This window comes from Sporisorium graminicola, chromosome SGRAM_6 (genome assembly GCF_005498985.1).
Source record: "Sporisorium graminicola strain CBS 10092 chromosome SGRAM_6, whole genome shotgun sequence".
NCBI classification, from domain to species: Eukaryota; Fungi; Basidiomycota; class Ustilaginomycetes; order Ustilaginales; family Ustilaginaceae; genus Sporisorium; species Sporisorium graminicola.
The window spans coordinates 770,609-793,063 of NC_043736.1; the positions used below are offsets into that span (position 1 = coordinate 770,609).

General features: G+C 57.5%; 6 protein-coding genes across 6 annotated transcripts; 5 read left to right on the plus strand and 1 right to left on the minus strand.

The window, feature by feature from the left end:
• Window positions 1-1,278: 1,278 nt before the first annotated feature.
• EX895_005402 (uncharacterized protein) lies at window positions 1,279-4,929 on the plus strand (the record flags this gene model as incomplete). The annotated part of the gene is made up of 1 exon (XM_029885994.1): window positions 1,279-4,929. One exon carries the CDS (start codon window positions 1,279-1,281, stop codon window positions 4,927-4,929), a length of 3,651 nt encoding a protein of 1,216 aa, XP_029737846.1.
• A 926-nt stretch (window positions 4,930-5,855) lies between these two features.
• On the plus strand, window positions 5,856-8,351 carry EX895_005403 (uncharacterized protein; the record flags this gene model as incomplete). The annotated part of the gene is made up of 2 exons (XM_029885995.1): window positions 5,856-6,075; window positions 6,880-8,351. 2 exons carry the CDS (start codon window positions 5,856-5,858, stop codon window positions 8,349-8,351), a joined length of 1,692 nt encoding a protein of 563 aa, XP_029737847.1.
• A 156-nt stretch (window positions 8,352-8,507) lies between these two features.
• Window positions 8,508-9,515, minus strand: EX895_005404 (uncharacterized protein; the record flags this gene model as incomplete). The annotated part of the gene is made up of 1 exon (XM_029885996.1): window positions 8,508-9,515. The coding sequence occupies one exon, from the start codon at window positions 9,513-9,515 to the stop codon at window positions 8,508-8,510; it is 1,008 nt and encodes a 335-aa protein (XP_029737848.1).
• Window positions 9,516-10,077: 562 nt separating this feature from the next.
• Window positions 10,078-12,330, plus strand: EX895_005405 (uncharacterized protein; the record flags this gene model as incomplete). The annotated part of the gene is made up of 1 exon (XM_029885997.1): window positions 10,078-12,330. One exon carries the CDS (start codon window positions 10,078-10,080, stop codon window positions 12,328-12,330), a length of 2,253 nt encoding a protein of 750 aa, XP_029737849.1.
• A 737-nt stretch (window positions 12,331-13,067) lies between these two features.
• On the plus strand, window positions 13,068-16,061 carry EX895_005406 (uncharacterized protein; the record flags this gene model as incomplete). Its single annotated transcript, XM_029885998.1, has 1 exon — window positions 13,068-16,061. One exon carries the CDS (start codon window positions 13,068-13,070, stop codon window positions 16,059-16,061), a length of 2,994 nt encoding a protein of 997 aa, XP_029737850.1.
• A 3,176-nt stretch (window positions 16,062-19,237) lies between these two features.
• Window positions 19,238-21,982, plus strand: EX895_005407 (uncharacterized protein; the record flags this gene model as incomplete). The annotated part of the gene is made up of 1 exon (XM_029885999.1): window positions 19,238-21,982. One exon carries the CDS (start codon window positions 19,238-19,240, stop codon window positions 21,980-21,982), a length of 2,745 nt encoding a protein of 914 aa, XP_029737851.1.
• Between the last annotated feature and the right edge of the window lie 473 nt (window positions 21,983-22,455).

Consider the following 22,455-nt stretch of genomic DNA (forward strand, 5'->3'; position numbering starts at 1 on the left):
CGACTGGCAGCGCGTGAGCCGAATAGATGAAGGACTTCGCCTGACAGTGTATGCTTCCACTGTTCGGCGTAATGCAGACGTAGCGGTCGGAAGAATTTCGGAGAGACTTCTTAGAGTCCAAGGTATCGATCGCTGCACAGGCTAGCTATGGCGGGACTCCTACCTCCGACGAGGCATCGCCGAAGCTCGCCAGTACCGGCAATGCAATACCACATTGGGTGCCATGCGCAAATCACATGCTGTTCATCCTCGCACCGAGCCAACTCCAGGCGAGTCTGCGCACCGCCCAAGCGAGGCGCGCGCCAGCCATCGCAGCCCGGCCCCGTTGCTGTGCACGGCTGAGTCACATGTGGTCTTCTTGTAACGAGTTCGAATGCCTCAAGGAATCAGACTCGCTGCTGCTTCCAGTCTCTTGCCAAAGCTCGACATAAAACCTTCTTGTAAATCTTGTTGATGTTACACCGGCAAAAAGAACAACGTTGTCCAAAAACTCGCGCGAGTGAAGCCTGATCCGGCATCCGGCGTCGGCTGCCGCTCTCCCTCTCTGTCTCCAAGACAGGGGTCCCTCGCGCGACACAGACAAACAAACAAGCTGCAGAGTCTCACCAGCTGCAGGGTGACCTCGACTTTCTCACAGTACGCTTTTGGAAGTAAGATGACCACAACCTTGCAATGCTTTACAAGAGGACAAATGATCGTCTGAGCTTCTCGTGTCGAAGCAGCCTTGAATGCCTGTAGTCGCTCGACACTTGTCTGTGTTTGGGAGGCGTAGATACAAGTCAACGCGTGTTTTGCGCGTATCAGGCGACTTGGCTGCATGCAAGATGTGTTGGTCTCAGCTCCACTTTCCAGCTCAGACCAATTTGGTCGTTGACTTTCCTGTCTTGGGAAAATCACTAAATCAAGCAGAGGAGAAAAAGGGGCAACTCCAACCAAGGGTTCTAGACTGTATTGTGGTGTTCAACTAGACTTGCAGCGAATTGTATTTGCGCCTCATGCAGCCTTGACCTGCCTGCAGCTTTTGACGTCCAACGCCTCCTATCCTGCGCCTGCCTGACTTGCTCTTGGCCCGGTTCACTCAACTCCCTCCCTTTCTGCCTCTCGCTCGCTCTCGTTCGTGTTTGTGCGACCACCATCTTCACACCCTCCATCTCAGCCTATCCAATTCCGATCCCATCTTGCTTTCAAGCAGGCCTCGCCGGGCTCATCATCGGAGCCACTTTAAACAGATCCTAGCAACTGCCACGCACATCCTCTCGAACAACGACGGCCTTCACCATGGCAGCGGCCACTGTACGTCCTCAGGGCGCAAGGCCCATGCCGTCCTCATCCGGTTCAGGAGGCAGTGGAGGTGGTGGTGGTGCGATGTCCTATTATGGGGGCGGTGCCGGATCGTTTGCTGCGCCTCCCACCAAGGAGGCCACCTGGTACGAACACGAGGAACGAATGCGGCCCTCGTACATTCAGCAACCTCCGCCTCAGCCTCTTGCTCCTTCTACGCAATACAATCAACCGTATACCACAAGAGCTCAACCTCCTATGATCCCAACAGCTTATGCCAACCACGCCAGCGCAGCGTATGCTCCCCATCCCCACTTGTCGCAATCGAGCCCACACCAGCAAGGACCAGTCCCGGCTCAGCGGGCTTTTTCGCAGTACCCATCCCCTGCTACGCAGCCTCAAGCGCTGTACCAAACCTCGCAATATACCCCACAGCAGCCACCCGTGCCGCAGCGATACAACCAAGCAGGCGCTCCCTCATCCCGACCGCCTCCATCGCCCTCTTCCAAGTATGCAAACCCGCACCTCAACAACGCTCCCTCTCGCTTTGCGGCCAGCCCTTCGTATCGCAACTCGGAAGAGCCTCTCCGCTCCACCGTCAAGGGCAGCGCTTTCATGCACAAGGGCTTTTGGGACATCATGTCGCTCGTCAACAACCAAGGTCCCTCGCCCAATCGTCTCGCCCCACCCTCTTCATCACAGCGTCCCTCGTCCCCTGGCAAGTTCCGCTCCACGCTTAGTAAGGCCTCAGGCGCACTGCGCAAAACGCCTCAAGACGCCTTCCAAGCGGGTCCCGAGTACGGCGCTTCCGCTGCTAAATCGGGCAACGCCTCGCCTCGGGCCCCAGCTTCTCCCGTCAAAGACGCTTCGTTCGCTGCCGTTCCTGGCGCCTATCCTCGTCCGTCGTTTGCTGCTCCCTCCACTCATACAGCCAACGCTTCTGCCATCAGTACCGCTATGAACTTCTTCGCGCCCGCCGTCATTGGTCCCCGAGCGCAAAAGAAGCGCATCAGCGTTGATATGGTCGGTGCTCCCCAGACACAGACCTTCGTGCATGCAGCTCACGCCAGCGACGCTGAGCAAGCCGAGGTCATCCTTAGCAGATGGAGTCGCGATGGCATGGGCAAAGTCGCAGACCCATCGTGGGTCGAGCCTATTAAGGAGGCTCTGCGTCTGCAAGCTGCCCGGAATCAAGCTGAGGCTATCGCCCAGGTCCAGGCCGCCATGCACCAGGACAGTCTGATTCAGGACCATCCTCGTCAGCTTCACATTGTCAACGGTGCACCCAGTCAAATTTCCATGCTTACCACCACCACCACAGCCACTGCCGGTCATAGCACATTTTCCAACGCTACGATCCGACCTGGTGTTTCTGGTGGCGCAGCTCCTGGCTTGTCTCCTACACGAGAAAAGAAGGCGTTCGCAGGGATTGAGGAGGAGCCTGCTATCGGGACCGACGCCGAACTTGAAGCTGCCATCCATGCACACTTGCAGCTCTCCTCTCCGCCTCTTCACCCTGCCTTCCGACCACCTACTCTTCGCACCAACACGGCTGGCACTTTGCTCGTCAATCCATCGCCTCCAGTTGCGCGCGACGGTAACCTGCGCGCTCCCGACTACATGATGTATCGTCCTCCGTTGCCCAACACTGTCACGCCGAGTGTATCGAATCGCAACAGCCGCAACATCGACGGCTTGCCCTCGGGAGCTCCGCATGCCATCAACGCCATTTTTGACGAGGCACCTCAGACTCCTACCGGCTTTGCAACGCCTCCCACCTCGGAGCATCGCAACTCCATGGTCGTAATCGACAGTCTTCGGTCTATCGACACGGCCGGAATGACAGCACTCGCTGAATTTTCTCAGCCCATTGGTGCGGCGGTGCGTCCTTCGCTCGAGACCGTCGAGAAAAGCGTGGCTGCCAAGATCTACTTTGAGAACCTCTACTACGGAATTCTCAAGAAGCCCAAGGCTCGTGACACCAGAAAGGCTGGACTCGAGGCGGAGCTTGCCGCGCTGCGCATCCCCGAGAGCAACAAGGAACAAATCCGCGAAGCATGGATGGCCAACGAGACGCGCTATTTGCGCGACCTGCGCGCGCGTGTCGACGTCAACTCGTTCCTCAAGCTCAAGACCATCGGCCACGGCGCGTTTGGTGTGGTGGCGCTGTGCAAGGAACGCCAGTCGGGTCAACTGTACGCCATGAAGCAGCTGCGCAAAGCCGACATGCTGCGCAAGGGACAAGAGGGTCATGTACGCGCCGAGCGAGATCTCATGACTTCTGCCTCAGCCAGCGCCTCGGCAAAGTGGATCGTCAAGCTCGTCTATTCGTTCCAAGACGTCGACCATCTCTACCTAATCATGGAATTTATGGGAGGTGGAGACCTGCTCAATCTGCTGATCGAGAAAGACATTTTTGAAGAAGATTTTGCGCGCTTCTACGTCGCAGAGATGATCCTCGCGATCCACGAAGCGCATTCGTTCGGCTACATTCATCGCGACATCAAGCCGGACAACTTCCTCTACACGTCGGACGGTCACATCAAGCTGGCCGACTTCGGACTGTGCCAGTCGTTCCACTGGGCACACGATGGAGCTTACTACGACCAGCAGCGCAAGAATATGCTGAAAAAGCACGGCATCGACCTGGACGATTCGCACGCTGCTGCGGGCATGCGTCGTTCTGCGCAGGCGACGGGTCGAGGCGGAGCTGGTCCAGGCCAAGCGGGTGCCGGTCTCACCGACAAGGAGCTCATTGAGATCATGTCGGATCGCAACGCCGACGGCACACCCATGACGCACGTGCTAACGTGGCGAGAGAAGAACAAGAAGAAGATCGCTTACTCAGTGGTGGGCACCAACAACTACATGGCGCCCGAAGTGTTGCGCGGACTGGGTTACGACCAGGCGTGTGACTGGTGGTCGCTTGGTGTCATTGTGTTCGAGATGCTGTATGGCTACCCGCCGTTCGTGTCCAAGTCGAGGCATCTGACGCGCCAGAAGATCCTCAACTGGAAGCAGACGCTGAGGTTCCCGCCGAAGCCGAGGATCTCCCGAGAGGGGCAGGACTTTATCGCTCGACTGGTGTGTGAGCGCGAAGACAGGCTAGGCAGCACCGCTTCGGCGTCGGTGAGCAGGCCCAACAGTTACCTGCAGAACGCGCGAAGGTCTGGATTCAACAACCAGATAGGCGGAAGTGCGAGCGGCAGCGGCCTGCAAGATGGCGTGGAAGAGCTCATGTCTCATCCGTGGTTCAGGGGCATTGACTGGGACAATCTGCACAGGATGCGTCCGCCGTTCCGACCCGCACTCAGCCACGCCGGCGACACCAAGCACTTTGAGGACGACATCGAAGACGCGCCTTTGGCTGCGCCCGGTGCGGCGGACAACCCAAACGCCGACCAGCCAAGAGACCCCATGCTGCGAGACCGGGAGCAGGGCCCCAAGCTGCTGGAGATGCGCAAACAGCTCGCGTTTGTGGGGTACACGTTCAAGAGCCCCAAAGCCTTCGACCCGCGAGAACAGTTGGCGGATGAGAGGAACATCATTGCTGCCGAGCGGGCGGCGGGGATCATGCCTGCTCACGAACGAGGGAGGAGCAAGGAGCCCACCGAGATCGGGAGCAGAATTCGAAGCATGTCTATGTAACTGTGAGGTGACTGGGGGCTTTGCTGCATTATTCATTTCTTCTTTACTTTATGGACTCAATTCTTGTGTTGCTTCGTTTCTACCATATGACCGCCTTAATCCAGCAATCATCCTTACTCGCTCGTCTGATGTCTGTCTTGTGTGTTTGGGACACGTTCCTGTCCTTCGCAAGAAGGCTGGTTTGGAATCGGATCGGGAATGCGGGTGGGTCGATCCCTGTCGATCAGTTTTGGATTTCGGAGCTTCCACACGTGCCAATGGCAGGGGAAATGGGGAAGAAAATTTCAAGGAACGGAAAGTGTGCTTGCTGCAGGCCGGGATCTTGAGAAAACTTTGGACGCGAAGAGAGGAACTTCGCCTTTGTCTCGGCCTCCGAGATGGCCTTGGAGAGAAGAAAACGAGGGTGAGCGCTGCAGGCTGAATCGGCGTCGCCTTCCTGCATCTCAGCTTCTCTTGTCCCGCCTTTGAATCGTTCGCAACGTGTGCGTGAATGCAGGGTGAGCCCGTGTGTCTGTGTGTATGTGTGTGCTGCCAGTCTTTTCCCCGCGCCCGATCGCAGTCAGACATGGTCGGAATCTTAGAGTGCTTGCCAAGACAGCTGCTTCCGCAGGGCGGCACTGCAGGCGAACCGCAGCTCTCCCGTTCCGATTGAGCCAGTTGAGAGGTGAGACTGCCAGTCGACGGCGTTGAACCGTTGCGATCGAGCGCTCAAAACCTCTCGTCTCCGCGCCTTCTTAGTGTCGCTTTGACCCTCAATCCCGCTCAGTCTGCCTCAGAGTTCGACTGCCTCATCCAGCGCGACGAGCCTGCGGGAAAAAAGTTAACATCAAGCAGTATGATACATCATCCCTCGCCATCGTCCCTACCCCCTCCCGCATCATTCCAACCGGCCCACCAAGCAGCACCTTCAACACCACCTATCAACCATGTCGAGTCGATCGCCACCGGTTCACACCTACGACCCAGCCCAAATGAACGTGTTCAAGGGCGCGAACAGTCTCGTCGACTATTTCAACCCAGACAAGAACGCGCCACTGCCGCTGGTCGAGTTGCCTCCGCAGCTGAATCCGTTCTACGACGATGGCGTTAGGATCTACGCAAAGATGCTCACGGCCTTGCCTGCAACCAATGTCAAGAGCTTGCCTGGTAAGTGTTGCTTGTGCGAGACAGAGATGCGAGTGAAGCGATGGGCGCGCGGTGAACAAGGTTTGCGTTGCCGGTGGATGCTCGAGGCGAAGTCGACCATCAATGGTCGCCTTGGTTGAGGGAGCAGGAGTTCGATACAGGATGATAGTGATGGTGGGACGGAGGAATGGACGCTCGCAACAAGATGGATTCTTCTTGCAGACCCTAGATTAGATAGGGACCCATGAGCCCAGCACCACCGCAGGACGGGTGGGTACTATCTCGGAGGATTAGATTAGATAGGAACAAGGCTCCTGCGGGAGACAGGCGTCATCGGCCAACCTCTTGCGTCTTGCACTGCTTGTGAGCACGCAAGAACAAGCGCAAGCGTAAGAGCAAGCGAGGGGCAGGACAACGATGGCGAATGGCTCGGATTGATATCATCCGCCGAGACGACGAGCGGGCTGTGGCGGGCTCCAGACGTGCTGGCCCAAGACGCCAACCACCGTTTGCTTGACCACTCGAGCAGAAATTTGCACGAGCAAGGCAAGCACGCCATTTTGCTAGCAGATCACGCAATTTGCGCGGCTTGCGCCGCGGGCCAATTCGAAAAACGACAAGAAATTATTGGAAAGAAGTAGTGGAGATGTAACAGTGTGGAAGAAAACATGTCGTCATGTCGATCCGCTCTTCGCCATCCTTGATCAATCCATACTGACCTCACATCTCTCCCCCTCCCTTTCTCTTGCAACCACTGCGTGTTGGCCGTCGTCGTCTCAACGTTGTTCGCACAAAATGGTTTTGTCTGTTCACCACCATCGACAGCCCTGTCCCTCCTCGAGTCTGGCGGAGTCATCTCGCTCGACTCGACTCCGGAGCAGCGCGCGGCACAAGCCATCCACACGGTCACCGAGTCGTCTTCCGGCTCCACGGTCACGTCGATGGCCATGATCGCGCGTCAGCACGGCGTGTCCAAGGTGCGCGCATGGATGTCGAATAAGGTCTCGCCCACCAAGTCATCACTGATGCGGTTCTTTGGGCTCGAGCTTGCACTCTTCGGCGGTCCCTCCCAGTCGCCGCCGCAAGACCCCATGGGCGGCATCGCCAAGGCTGCCGCCCAAGGCTCTCAACCTGGCGTGTACAACCCGAACCAGTACGAAAACCCAGCCAACCCGGCAGCTCACACACGGTGGACGGGCAAGCAGCTTCTGCAGCAGCTGCCGGACATCAATGTCTTCGCTGGCGGCATGGGTACGGGAGGAACCATCACCGGTACAGCAACGAGGCTGAAGCAGGACCAACCAGATATGCACATCGTAGGTGTCTGCGTTGCACGCGGCGACAAGGTACCCGGCCCGCGACCTCGTGAGCTTCTCGAACCGGTTGATTTCCCTTGGAAAGGACTGGTCGACTCGGTCGAAGACGTCACCAGCCCGGAGAGCTACACCCTGAGCATGCAGCTGTGTCGCTACGGCATCGTCTGCGGTCCCAGTAGCGGCTTCTCGCTGCAAGGTCTGTTCCAGGTGCTCGAACGACGCAAAAAGCAGGGCACGCTGTCGCAGCTTCGTCAGCAGAACGACGGCCAACCCATCCAGGCCGTCTTCCTCTGCTGCGATCTGCCGTTCCAGTACGTCGATGAATACTTCGACAAGTGCGACGCGCAGCTGTTCCCGCCCATCGTCAACGAGCATCTCTTCCAAGTGGACCAGTACAAGTACAGCACGAGCTGGATCTTGGATGTGGCGAGTGCACAGACGATGCTAGTGTATCCACGCTTCTCGATGGAGCGCGTCGAGCTGCCGTCGCCCTCCGAGCTGTCCTCCGACCCGTCCGAGTCGGATTCAGACGCCTCGTCCACCCCCGCTACCCCGGGGCTGCTGCGCCCGGCGATCATCGACCTACGTTCGCGCGCCGACTTTGCAGCGGGCCACTTGGCACACGCGCGACATATCCCGCTCTCCAGCCTCAACGCCGAAGACCCCAGCCCCTACGAAGACGCCGTATTGCTCGCTACGCAGTTTACCGAGCTCAACAAACGCTTCGTCGAACAGCCGGACGTGGCTCACGAATGCCCCGGCAACGGCGTCGCCGAGCTCAACCAGCTGAGTCTACCGGAGATGCTCGCATGCTTGAAAAAGTCGCAGCGTGAAGCTCTGGTGATCGACTATACGGGTGAGACGGGTAGGCTGGCGGTGAGCGTGTTGAGGCATGCGGGGGTGAAGGCGTACTCGGTGGTGAGAGGATGGGATGCGTTGGTGGGCACGCCTGGCATTCAGATCGTCAAGCCTAAGGCGTAAGGAGCCTCATCAGGACAGGAGTCGTCTTTGTGTTCTTTCCTTTGCATCTCTGTACCTCGCATCTTTTGGTCTTCGTTCTGTAACTAATGTCGCATTATTTCTTCGTCACATTGTCTGGCTTTGAGACTGTACTGTTGCCGTGTTGGACCGCTCTCCCTAGGCTTGCTTAGCAGCGAACAGGCTAGGAAACGGATGCTGTTCGGTAGGCTGCAGCCAGTTCCTGTCATCATACTTAGCATCGCCTTCGATCATGTGGAACGTGTAGATGAACCGGCTTCTATCGCTCAAGTTCTTCTCGCTCTTGTGCAGCACCGACCCGTGAATCAGCACCAAGGTTCCCGCCTTGCACTCTGCGACCTCGGCCTTCTCGTCGTTCCAGCTGGTCTCCTCGTTCTCGGATAGCTGGAGGAAAGTCGTGCCTGCATCTGGGTTTGCGGGGTCCTTGCGGACGAAGCGCTTGTTAACGCCTCTCGCTGTGCCGAGTGTGGCATTGTGCTCGTCAGCGGGTCGGGCGGAGGGGAATGCTGGAGCAGGGGTTGGCTGGGTCTTGGGCCAGCGATGCGAGCCGGGGAGGAAGGACAAGCAGCCGTTGCTGGGGGTACAGTCTTCAAGCGCGAACCAGAAGCCGATGGCGGAAGGCGGGTCGGTATAGAGGAACGTCGAGTCGTTATGGCTCGGCACCGCACCGCCAATACTCGGCTGCTTGCAGATAATCATACTCTGCAACACCTTCGGGTCCTGATGCACACCTAGACTCTTGGCGACATTCTGCAGCTGCGGGCTGAACGAGAATTTCCGGAATGTCGGATCAAGCATGTGCAGCCCATGTCCACACTTGTTGATCGCTCGATCTTTCGCAACGCGCAGCTGCTTGGTGGTCGGGTCGATAGCACCCTCTTCGAAAAAGTAGTGGATCTTGTCGCCAGAGTCGAGAAAGTAGCGGTCACCAACGTGCGCTTCTTCGCCGCGCTCGTCGTCCGAAGTGGTGAATGCCGTGAGCGGGTGGTTCTCCAGCGGGAAGTTGGAGATGAGGTGTTTGCTGTGCGAGAGGAGTGGGGCCGGATCGAAGAACGAGGGCAGAAGGAGGTAGCCGTCCCGATGGAACTGGGCTACTTGGTCTGGGGTGAGGATGCCACCCGTGGCGTCTTGGTGAGGCGATGACATGACTGGGAAGATGATGCTGCGATGTGAGCTGGTGAGGGTGAGGATACAGTCCGCCAAGATCACTCGGCGTTGGTGGTGGACCCTCCGCAATGGAAACCATGTGCAGTTCCCGGCATTTCGGAAACGCTTTCTCAACCCGAAGAGCCGTCCAGTTTCCATTGTCGCGTGACAAATGTCGCTGTAACATTCCGATAAAACCGAGCTCTCTCTGACGCAAGGCGGTTCGCTTACATAGCCGCACCCGCCTCGATGATATCGCCGAAACACAACAGCCCCCTCGAGGTCTCGAGTTAAATGTACAGCCGATATCTTAATCACTGCTTGACATCGGATAGCTGTGTCTCCAACGACCTCGACAGTCACCAACAAAGGCTTGGTGCAGGCTTGCGTGGTGGAACGCACCCGGTCGAGTCAACAAGCTAGCTGACCCGCAGCTGCTCAACATAACGGCTCGGCATAAACACAACATCAACATCCTCTCCTTGGACATCAACACCCTCGCCTTCAACAAGCCGTGTACATTAGGTCTAGAACCGGATTTGCTCAGGTGGACATAGCAATAATGCCAGCCACATCAATAGAAACGCCAGGCGTACCATCCGGATCAAGAGATGCCACCGCTCACCTCCCTACCTTCACAGTAGTCGACGGGATCTCCTCCACCACCCAGTCTTCAGACGATGATGATTTCACAATACGAGCCGTACTAGCCGGCCTACTGATCGGTTGCCTGCTCGCCTTCACCAACCTCTACCTCGGGCTGCAGTCAGGGTGGATCAGCATGATGTCGCTTCAAAGCTCGCTGCTTGGTTTTGCGCTGTTTCGCATCCTGCCGCGCTACATCGACGTGGCAGGTCGACGCTTCGTGCTCATGTCGAGCCCATTCACACCACAAGAAAACGTGCTGGTGCAGACGACGGCCGCGGCGGTCGGAGTAATGCCGCTCTCGGCAGGCCTGGTTGGCGTGATTCCAGCGCTCAAGAAGCTGACTTGGGAAAAGGACGGCAGCGGGCCCATCGACTTAGACTTTGTGCACCTCCTGGGCTGGTGCTTTGCGTTGGCCTACTTTGGCGTTTTCTTCGCCTCGCCGCTGCGAGAGCCCATGATTGTAAAGGAGAAACTGACATTCCCGAGCGGTACGGCGACAGCACAGTTGATCGCCGTGCTGCACAACAAGCCTCTAATCCGACAGCACGACTCTACCACATCTGATGGGCCCGGAGCTGCGGCACGACAGAGACGAAGCTACTCGGACGATGCCGAAGCAGCAGTAGAAGACGATGAGCGAACTGCGCTGCTGAGCATACAGGATGCCAGCACCGACAGGGTCGAGGAGGAGGAAGACGTAATCGACAGCTCGCAAGGCTGGAAGGCGTTGGCATGGTCCTTTTTGGGCTCCGCTGGGTTCACGGTGCTGTCGTACTACATCCCCGTTCTGTACGCCATGCCGCTGTTCGACTTCATCCCGCCGCACAACCTTGCCTCGATGTGGGGGTTCTGGTTCACGCCTTCGCTCAATTACATCGGTCAAGGCATTATCATGGGCTTACCCACCACGGTGAGCATGACGGCGGGTGCACTTGTGGGATGGGCGGTGCTGAGCCCGCTGGCCTACTACAATGGCTGGGCACCGGGGCATCCGCTCGACTCGGAGGATGGGAGTAAAGGGTGGATATTGTGGATCAGCTTGGCCGTCATGTGCTCCGAGAGTATCGTTGGCCTGGTAGCTTTGATCGCCAGCAATGGCATTCACGATCTAAAGAGCTTGGCAGCAGCAAAGCAGCAGAGGCGTCAGCAACGCGACGATGTTCAAGATAGACATAACACAAACGCGAGGGAGGCGCAGGAAGAGATAGACGACGACCACGAGCCACCGCATCGAGATACTCCAAAGACATGGATCGTCAGCGGCTTAGTGGGGTCTACGCTGGTTGCTGTGCTGCTCATCTACAACTCGTTCGGAGCGGAAGGCATCTCACCGTGGGCCACTCTGTTGGGCATCGTGCTCGCTTCGCTGTTCGCCATCCTGGGCGTGCGTGCGCTCGGCGAGACGGATCTCAACCCCGTGTCGGGCATCGGCAAGATTTCGCAGCTCATCTTTGCGCTGGTGCAGCCGGGCAATGTGGTGGCCAACCTGATCGCAGGAGGCATCTCGGAGGCAGGTGCGATGCAAGCAGGCGACCTGATGCAGGACTACAAGACGGGGCACCTCGTGGGTGCGTCCCCGAGGTCGCAATTTAAAGGCCAGCTAATCGGAAGCACGCTCGGCATCTTGGTGAGCAGCTTTGCGTACAAGCTGTATACAAATGCGTACGAGATTCCTGGCCCGCAGTTCCCGGCACCGACCGCAGCGGTTTGGCTCAACCTGGCGAGGCTGGTGAATCACGGACACTTGCCCGAAAAGGTCAATGTATTCATGATCTCTTTCGGCGCCATCTTTGCCGTGACGGGAGTGATCAAGACGCTGGCACGCAGCAAGGCGCTGCACCAAGAGGGCCAAGTAGGCACGAGCACCGCCGCCAAGGTTGCCAAAGTGGTGCCGAGCGGAATCGCGTTCGCCGTGGGGATGCTCAACACGCCCAACTTTTCATTGGCCCGTCTGGTGGGTGGACTGATCGCACACTGGTACCATTCGCGGAAGTCGTCGTCGACCAAGAAGTCGTCGATGGCAGGAATAGGCATCATCATCGTCGCCAGTGGATTCGTGCTGGGAGAAGGCGCGGCGAGTATCGTGACGCTGCTGCTCAAGCAGGGTGGTGCTCAGGCTTGGACTTGTGCCGGATGCCGCGGTGGATGCGCTGGTGGATGTTCGTAGACAAGTAGAGGTGCAACGTCAGATGACTAGAGTGGCCGTGAGACACATGGCCAAGACAACTGCGCCGCGCCCAAGCTGACATGCAATTAACGCTTTTCGCACTCAACGAAAATTTAACTGAGATTTGGTGATTTTTCAAAGTGTTGGTCTCGGACGCGTCGCCGCGAAAGGAAAGCAAAAGTGACACAGCAGAAGGCGAAAAGCCCTGACTGAGCCATTTCGTGTCAATTCGAGTTGTGTTCTTCTCGGGTTCCTTCCGCCCCTTGATCAAAGCCACTGATCCCGCATCTCGACCTTGGCAGGTGACCATCATCGCCGCCACCTCGACTGAATCTCGCTGCAGGTCAACAGCCACTTGCCAGTACAAGAACAACCGCAGCACGGCCCCGACAGCCGCAACCTTCGCTTCCACGTTCGTTCGTTAGATGCTGGCAATGTTCGTGGCGTTCGACTGAGCATCGAGCAAGGTCAGCTCGCAGCGGAGATTAGTACCCTCAGGCCCATGGCATGTTCTTGCTCTCCGAGCACGCTTCAGGACGATACCGAGCTGCTTCTGCTTCTTCCACCATCACTCGAGCCAGCTACCATGCACTGCTGCTTATGCCCCCACCCGCAACACATTACCACCAGGACACTGCCCAACATCCAGCCTCTGGACGTCCACCACCAGATTCGTAAACCGATCTTCTGCACCTTCTACACTCTGTAACTACGCCCCGGCATCGATCGCTCGCGGCATGAAGATCTTGTGCGTGGCCGAAAAGCCTTCCATTGCAAAGAGCATCGCCAACATCCTTGCTCGCGGACATCCTTCCAATCGACCCGGAAAGGACAAGTTCTGTCGCAACTATGACTTCCAGTACAAGATGCCCGGCGTTCAAGGCATAGTCGATATGACTATGACTTCGGTCCGTGGACACCTCACAAGTGCCGATTTTGGGCCTCCACACAAAGGCTGGTTCTCTTGTTCCCCCGCCGATCTCTTCCATGCGCCCATCATTACGGACCTAAGCGACGATGCAAAGCACATCGGAACCAATCTACGCATGGAGGCTCGCAACGCCGACGCCGTCATGATCTGGACCGATTGCGATCGCGAAGGCGAACACATCGGAAGCGAGATTGTCACCGAAGTGCGCAAGGTGCGGCGCAACATCCGCGTCATGCGTGCCCGCTTCTCGGCCATCATCGACTCGCAGATCCACGCGGCCTGTCAGAACACCGTTGACCTCGATTGGAGGGCCGCCGACGCCGTAGAGTCGCGCATCCAGCTCGACCTCCGCATAGGTGCCGCCTTCACCCGCATGCAGACCCTGGCGCTGCAGAACCGCATCCCTGCCTTCAGCGAGCAGCGCCAAGTCATCAGCTATGGCCCTTGCCAATTCCCCACGCTAGGATTCGTCGTCGATAGGTACAACAAGGTGGTCCATTTTGTTCCCGAGCCCTTTTGGCTGTTGCAGGTGCACAAGACACGCAGCATGTCCGGCGGCGATCCATCCCCCGACGATCCGGCCGACGAGATCCGCAAGGTCGCCTTCAGCTGGGATCGCGTCCACTTGTTTGACAAGCGCGTCGTCCAGATCTTTCGTGACCTCTGCCGTGCCAGTCCCGACGCCACCGTCGACAACGTCGCCAACAAGCAGACCAAAAAGTGGAAGCCGTACCCGCTCACTACCGTCGAGCTGCAAAAGTCGGGCTCTCGTCTCTTGCGACTCACCCCCAAGCGCATCCTCGACGTTGCCGAATCCCTTTACCAGAAGGGCTTCCTCTCATATCCAAGAACCGAAACAGATCAGTACGACAAGGAGTTTGATTTTACCAGTCTCCTCGCCAAACAGACGGCCGACGGTGCTTGGGGAAACGTAGCGCAGCGTCTGTTAGATGGCGACTTTGAGCGGCCACGAAACGGCAGGAACAACGACAAAGCGCATCCTCCCATCCATCCGACTTCGCATGCAAACGGTCTCACTGGAGACGACAAGCGCGTCTACGATTATGTCACCCGCCGTTTTCTTGCCAGCTGCTGGAAGGATGCACTCGGCAACCAGACCACCGTGTCTATCAGCATTGCCGGAGAAAAGTTCCACGCATCGGGTCTCGTCATACTCCAGCGCAACTATCTCGAAGTGTTCACATATGACAAGTGGGAAGGCAACCTTCTGCCTCCCTTTGTTCGCGGCGAAACCTTTCGACCGACGCGCCTCGAGATGAAAGAAGGGTCCACCACGCCGCCCAAACTGCTCACGGAAGCCGACCTGGTCAATCTCATGGACAAGAACGGCATTGGCACCGACGCCACTATCGCAGAACACATCGCCAAGGTCATCGAGCGTCGCTACGTGATGTCCGTCAAAGAAGGCAAGACCACGTACCTCGTTCCCTCGACGCTTGGCATCGGTTTGGTGGAAGGGTATAATCAGCTCAACCTCGAAAAGTCGCTCAGCAAACCCCTGCTGCGGCGCGAGACTGAGTTCCGCATGTCACTCATCTGTGCCGGTCAGCGTTCCAAAGCAGACACGATCGCAGAGAGTCTGGAAGAGTACCGCCAGGTGTTTGCGTTGACGAATCGTGAATTCGATCGCATTGCCGCGACGGTGGTTCAGTATCTCACTGACCCGAGTGCTGGCCAGGAAGCTCGTGCCATCGAGCGTCTCGACAGAGACGAAGCCGATCCGGAAGGATTTGGCGATGGTGATGATAGTGATGCGGACAGCGATGACGAATTCGATCAGCCTGGCAACGGCGGCAACGGTTGCGCAGCCACACGGGGTCGTGCCGCCAACGGTCGTGGAAGGGGCGCTGCTAGCTCTCGAGGAACTGGAGCCACACGCGGTCAGCGAGGGGGTGCAACAGCAGCTCCACCGGCGCGACGTTTCGATCCACCAGACGACGACGACGATGCTAGCTCGGGAATACCTCCACCACCTCGGACAACTGGCGGCACTGCGGCTGCATCACGCTCATTTGGCGGTGCCGCGAGCGGGGGAGGCGGAAGTAGAACGAAACAATGCCTGTGCGGCGAAGCGGCGGCGGAGAGGACGACGAATAAGGCCGGTCCCAATCAAGGTCGCCGCTTCTTTGCGTGTGCCAAGCCGATGGGCGATCCAGGCAAATGTGACTTTTTCGACTGGGCCGACTCAGCTGACAGCAGCAGTCGTAACACATCGACGGCTACGACCAGGATGGTCCCAGCCAAGCGACCGGCCCCGCGGGACAACGATGCGGACGGTTGGATGTCGAACATGCGCTCCAGTGTCTCGGGGACACGCCGATGCGAGTGCGATCTGCAAGCGGTTCTCAAGACGACTACAAACGGAGGAACGAACCAAGGCCGATCATTCTGGACGTGTGGCCGTGAGAGTGCGCGCCTACGCTGCAAGTTCTTTGACTGGAACGACGACGCTGATGGAGGCACGGCGGGCAGCACTAGCAATGGCTACGGTAGACCTTTGAACGGTGCAAACGCGGCGGGAGGAGGGGGTGGCGACGGTTGCTTCCGGTGTGGACAAAGCGGTCATTGGGCATCCAATTGCCCTAACCCACAGCAGTCTAACATGGGCGGTAATGGAGGCTCGTCAACATCATCGACGAGGGGTGGAAACACTGGCGGCGCCAAGAGCAGAGGAAGAGGCAGAGGTAGGGGCGGATCTAAGGGCGGCGGCGGTAAAGATGACGGTTGCTTTCGATGCGGCCAAAAGGGTCATTGGTCGAGCGACTGTCCAGGCACCTAAATGTCATTGTCGGCGCACCACTTAGCCGGGCTCGATTCTTCTTCCTTGTACTATTAACTTGTATTCTAGTGGCATGTTTATGGATCAGTTCCAACGAGTGCAGTCTGCGCGAAGAGGTCCAGGAGCCGTGAGTTCGAGCAGAGTCTCGCCGAGATCGATACCGCAAACTTTGCCGCACAGCATCCTTGGCGTCTCTCGGAGACCAGTGTTCATGCTGATCTGCACAGATGCACCTTGTTCCTGATGGTCTTACTCGTGTGACCATGGCCAGGGGTGCGAATTGTGGAGATGAGCTAAAGCGAGAATCGATATGCTCAAGCGCGGAGCGGGAGGTTGGTGTTCGGTTTGGGCGGTACGACATGGCTTCGAGATACCCGCCGGCAAGACAGACCAATTGCGAATTCGCCGACCAATGGGAAAGCACTCGATCAAAGAAAGGCTTTCGCGTGGTGCAGCAATGCACATGTCATAAGAGGACATCACACACACAAAGGCTGCAAAAGCTCAGCCAATCGTCAGTCCACGTTAACCGCATGAGAGAAGCTGATTGGTCGGAAACGCTGCAAGCTCAGCCTGTTGCCCCACCTTCTGTTGGCTCAGTCCGACGGCTCATCCCGACCGTCGAATACCGCGCCGAACGATGCAGTAGCAAGAGCAGATCCCAACGGTCCAAGCCAAGCAAACAGGCGACCGGCTTGACGAAGAGTAAGCGTTGGTGTCGAACCAAACAAGGCGGGACCGACGAGCGTTCTTGTAAGCCGTTCCGGGTCCGTATGCTACCACGAAATTTAAGGTGCACAGGTAGTGTTTCATGTCGGTCAACTTAGACCGACTGCTCCTTGCCCGTTGTAACCACCGCAAAAACCAACTGCGGAACGGTCAACTCGTGCTCTGCGAAACAAAAGCTCAGCCGACTTTCCATCCAGCCTCCGCGCAATAGAGCTCAGTGCCAAAGAGTCGGAGGCAGACTAGCGCGCGAAAGGGCGACCTAGCATGCGTTTCGACGGCTACGATCTGCATGACACCGCTCTTCCGACCCAAGCTTTTCTCGCCTGGGACGCGCCGCTTCCGATGCAGAGATTTGAACTGCAACAAGTCTCAAAAGCATATCGATGAGAGGGGTAGATCGGCTTTGAGGTTTTTCGGCGACGACTGATCCGCGCTTTGAGACAAAAAAGTGCATTTCTTCCAAAAGGAGTGCGGCTCAGGAGAGTCACGGAACAAGACCGGCCTCAGAAGAGAGCCGCCCAGCTGGAACCACACGCACACCAATGCACGAATCCACGTCGAAAAGCAAACAAGCGAGTCTGCAATCTGAAAGTGCTTTGCTCGTCTGACTGTTTCCCAAAGCTCGTCTGCGGGCTGCAAAGCCTGCTCTGCTTCGAGATACCGCAAATCTTTTCCTGCCAGAAGAGGCGGAGCGCAACAATGTTCCAAACCAGCTTAGCCTGCAGCTTGGAGATCTCTTCTCAATCGGTGCTCGGTGCCGGTGTGGGCAGCAGAGCAGCAGAGTGCGAAAGCAATCAGATCGGTCTCTGTTGCCGCCACAAACAATTATAGTGCCCGCCCACAGCGAGAGAGCGGAGGTCTTCTTGCTCTTCAACTCTACTTGTTCCATCCAGCATAATACAGAAGAACTTCTCGAGAATATATTTAGAGATCAGGTTTCGACAAGATTGGAAAGAAGATGCGGGCGGTGGGAGCAAGCAGAAAAGCAGAGGAGAGAAAAGGAAGAGAACGGGGCGAAAATGCAAAAAGCAGTGCCGAACAAGAGCGGAGAAAAACAAGCTTGTGCTTGTGCGCGAGACTGATTCGAAAGCAGGCAAACAAGCAGCAGCAGCAGCAGCAGCAGCAGCAGCAGCAGCAGCTTGTCGGGTGTGTGAGAGCGAGAGTGAAGCTGAAAGCCAGCTTGTTTCTGTCCTCGCCGGCGTTGACGGGTGAGCAAACGACGCGGTGTTCTCTCCCTCCCTCCCTCCCTCCCTCTCTCTCGCCTAACTTCGCTTCTGGGTGCACAGCGTGTGCGGAAAGAGCTGAGACTGCGATGGAACCGTGATGCGCGCTGCTGTTCCTGCCAGAAAATCCTCTGTTTAGAAGCTCAGTGCCCGTCTCGCTCGCTCCCTTGCTTCCCCCATCTCTGGTTCCATTCAAGCAGGGTATCCCTCTCCTTGGCCATCCATCGGCGGTGCGGCTCTTTGGACCGCCAAGCTGAGCCTGTATTGAGTGCCAACGGAGTTGCAGTCGCAGGCCTAGGAAGTCCTACGCTCCGAAGGTCATAATCAGCCAACACCTGGTCTCTGTCTCTCTAAACCGCGTTGATCCGGTTAGAACCTTCTCGCTGCGCTGTGCGTCTCTCTCTCTCTCTCTCTCTCTCTCTCTCTGCGCGTGTACCTTTCCTGCTGTCCGGTGCTTCCCATTTTTGTTTAATATTTCCCCTTTCCCGATTTCCTTTTCTTTTGGTGGCCAACTTTCTTCGACATAGAAAATTCCCAATCCGCAACAGTCAGAGTGCCTCTCAACGCCTGTTCCAAAAAATAAATTAAATTAGAAAAATCGAAAAAATGAAAGTACAGTAGAAAGGCACACAGACGCTTTTCTCATTCGCACAGGGGAAGACTGTCCTGACTTGCTGCTGCTGCTCCGGCTGCTGACCTGGATCTGCTCGAGCATTTTTTGGAATCGTCTCATCGTCGTTGTCTTTGATGGCAAACAGCCACCATCTCACAGTTCAGCTTTCCGCTTTACCATCCACCAACATCACCCTCCTACGCGCTCTCGTGTCGCTCATATCCATCCGATCTTCCCTCTTGGTCGTCAGGGTCGATTCTTTTACTGCACGCCACTCCTTTCGGCGCTCGGCCTTTTCCATCCGTCCATCTCCTCGGCCAAGCTTTCCTCTCGAGGTCAGACTCGGGCACCACGTACCGAATTGGCCCCATCGCCTCTCTCGACGACATCGCACAACATCACATCGAAAGGCAGTCATTCGAGCTGATCCTTTGTCAGCCATTCACTCGGCAGAAGTGCGCTCCATCGCCATATCAGCACCTGCGATCAGCGTCCCTCCGTTCGGTTTGGCTACTCCGGCCTTTCTTCCATTCCCTTCACATCGACGCGCACTGCACCTGCCTTGCACGGCGCCTGGAACCCCTCCTCTCCCAGATCGATAGCTAGGCACCATGCAGAACAGTCCCGCTTTGTCGAATAATCCCTTTCCTTCGTCTTCAACACCCAACTCCTTCATGGACACATTCGATTTCGGTAACCCCGACTTTTCCACCGCCAACTCGGGTCTTGAAGATCTCAACATCTTCCCCAGCACCGATGCTTCTGCTTCCGTCCCATCTCAACATCACAATCCACAGTCCGAAGCTGGCTCAGCGCCGGTCAGCCATCATCCAAGCCCTTCGGCGGCTACTTTGCCTCACGCCGGTGCTTCGTCCGACGCCAATGCTTCACTGCATTCGGCTTCCAATTCCCACAACGCCGGCGTCTACCTCAACAGCGCCTCGCACGCCGGCTCACCCTTAGCCTTCAGCCGCAACCGCTTCGACAACAACTCTTCTGCCAGTCCACAAGCTGGTAGCAGCGAGCACGGTCACAACCGCCAAGCATCCGCCGCGCCTTCCGACATCAACTTTGGCAACTTTGCTGCCGAACAGAGTCAAGCCGCTCCGCCCATGCAGTCATCTCAGTCGCAAAACAACGAGCAGCAGCTGAACCACATTCCTCAGCTCTCCATTTCCGACTTGCAGCGAATGCTTATCGAGCGCGAAAGGACCGAGCGTATCCAAAACATGCAGACTGCCCTTCTCAAGCAGCAACTTGACCAGCTCTCGCGGCTTCAGCACCAGCAACAGTCACAAGGCCAGCAACAGCAACAGCACCACCAACAGGCGCAACATCAACAGCAGCAGCAGCAGCACAATGCGCAAAACGCTAGCGGTCCCCCGTCCAACCTCCAGCTCAATCTTTCTGGGTCCGCCGGACAGCTCTCGCCAGGGCAGTCGCAGAGCTTGCTGATGGCGCTGCAAAACGCTTTTGCTGCAGGCAACAACCCGAGTGCACATCACAACGTTCTTCAGGCTGCCCAGTTCCAGCAGCAGCAGCAACAACCGCAAGCGCAAGCTCACAATGCTTGGCAGCAACATCAACAACCACAGCAGGCCAACGGTGCTCAGGGCCACGCCGGTACCGCTGGTGACCAGTCCAATGTGCTGGCTCAGTACGGTCTCATCACTCCCATGGGTTCTGGTCCGTTCAACAGCTCTGCGTGTCCACCGGGCCCGGCTAACTTCATGTCGCCGCTCACCATCCAGCCTAACTCACATCCTGGAAGCGTTGGTGTCGAGCACAGACCCGGCCACGACTACCTTGGCAACTACACGCCGCTCGAATCGCCCGCTGTGACGCCAGCCAGCGTCTTTTCCACGGGCAGCACGGGCATCGTCATGTCCGAGCTCTTTTCGCCGCTCACCTCGCCTGCACTAGGCCCGCAGCCGCCCAGTCTGGGCGAGATGATGCTGCCACCAGCACAACTGCACCAGCCGCAGCACCACCAACCATCGTCTCAGCACGCTGCCATGCACGGTTCGCCGGCTGTGAGCGCAGTCAGCAATTTCACGCCAACTGCCTCGCCTCTGGCACTCATCGCCAAAGGATCCAGCAAGATCCGCAAGAACCGAAGCACCACTGCCGAGGCGCGAGCCAACAAGGTGCGTCCTTCACCATTGATCAAGCCCGTCGCAGGGCCTTCGATCAAGAAGAAGAAGGATGCAGCCAGTCTCGCCTCACCCAGCACGGCGACGCCTCTGGCCAACGGCAACGGGCATGCCAATGGTGGATCGTCGGGCCCTGGTTCGCGAAGAGCGTCCATCACGGCTGTCGCTGAATCTGGGTCGGGATCGCACTCGAGGCATCAGTCCGCTGACGTGCCTCACAGCGAGGGCACTTCGTCGACGCCTTCGCCTATCGATCTGTCCGGTGGCGGTGCCATGCCGCCTCCGTCTGGACCCACCAACAAGATTCTCACGCCCAGTTCGATCATGGGCATCCGATCCAGCCCTGGCAGCGGTGCAGACCAGCGTCAAGCCTCTTCGCCCAACAACCGTGGATCTACATCGAAAGGCAAGGCGCGCGACGATCTCCAGCAACAGCAACAGCAGCAGCAGCAGCAGCAACAACAACAACAGATCATGATGCAGCAGACACCTCTGGGCATGCACGGACAACCAGCACCAGGAGGCCACCACGTGTACCCCAGCATTGCGCCCTTCCCTTCGTCCGCTCAGTCATCCGCGCCCAAAGTGACATTCAACCTGCCACCGCAAATGAGCGGGATGGCGATCCAGCCGGGAGGACTTTCGCAAGCGGATCGCGATGCGTGGATGTCGTACAAGTCGGCCGGTGGGCTCGAGTCGCGGCGAACATCACACAAGGCAGCCGAGCAGAAACGTCGAGATTCGCTCAAGTTCTGCTTTGACGAGCTGCGCGGTCTGCTGCCCGCCATCACGCTGGACGAGGACGCGCCCAACGGATCGCTGCTCGGTGCGGACGGAGCGGAAGAGGACCGCGAGGCCGAACACTTTGAACCGGGCGATGTCGGTGATCCGGAGATGGCCCGGTCGGCGAACAAGGCGATATCCAAGGTGGCGTTGCTCAGGCACAGCAACGAGTATCTGATTAGGATGAAGAAGCGCTTGGAGCGGAGAGACGAGGCGCTGGCCGTGTGCAGGAAGGAGGTGCACGAGTTGAGGCAGAAGCTGGGCCTACCGCCCTCGGACGATCCCAGTGTCACGGGACACGGCCCGCCGCTGGGATGGACGGACGAGTCGACGATGATGGAGTACGAGTTGGCCGATGGCTCGGGAGAGATCGGCGCCGACAGCCCAGAGGGCAAGGCCGAGATGGACCAGACGGCGTAGAGACCACGAGCGAACTGCCGGGACGTAGATCGTATCGGACCGTGTACCTCTTCTTCTCTTTAATACGAGCATTTGCTGCGTTGCACACGTCCTGCAGAGTGTCCGTCTGGTGGCACTTGAATGCAGTGCGTCCAGAATGAGTGTTGGAGGCGCGGGCGTACTGCCCTTTGAAGTCGGTCAGCTAGAGCGGTCAGAGAAGTGTTTCGTCCTGAAGCAACAAAAAAGCAACAAAAAAAAAGTTGTTTTCCCGGCCAGGGAATCGAACCCTGATCTGAGCAGTGACTGTACCGTTGATACAACAGCCGAGTGAGAGTGCCCTATACTAACCATTGTACTAACTGGGAGACAGATGGTAACACCTTGTATTTGTTGTCCCCTCTCCTTGCAGATATATTCTACACTTGACTGATTCTACAGCAAAGAGAATTACCGGGCACGTTGCAGAAGCGCGCACGGGGCGCTCCCTCTTTTAT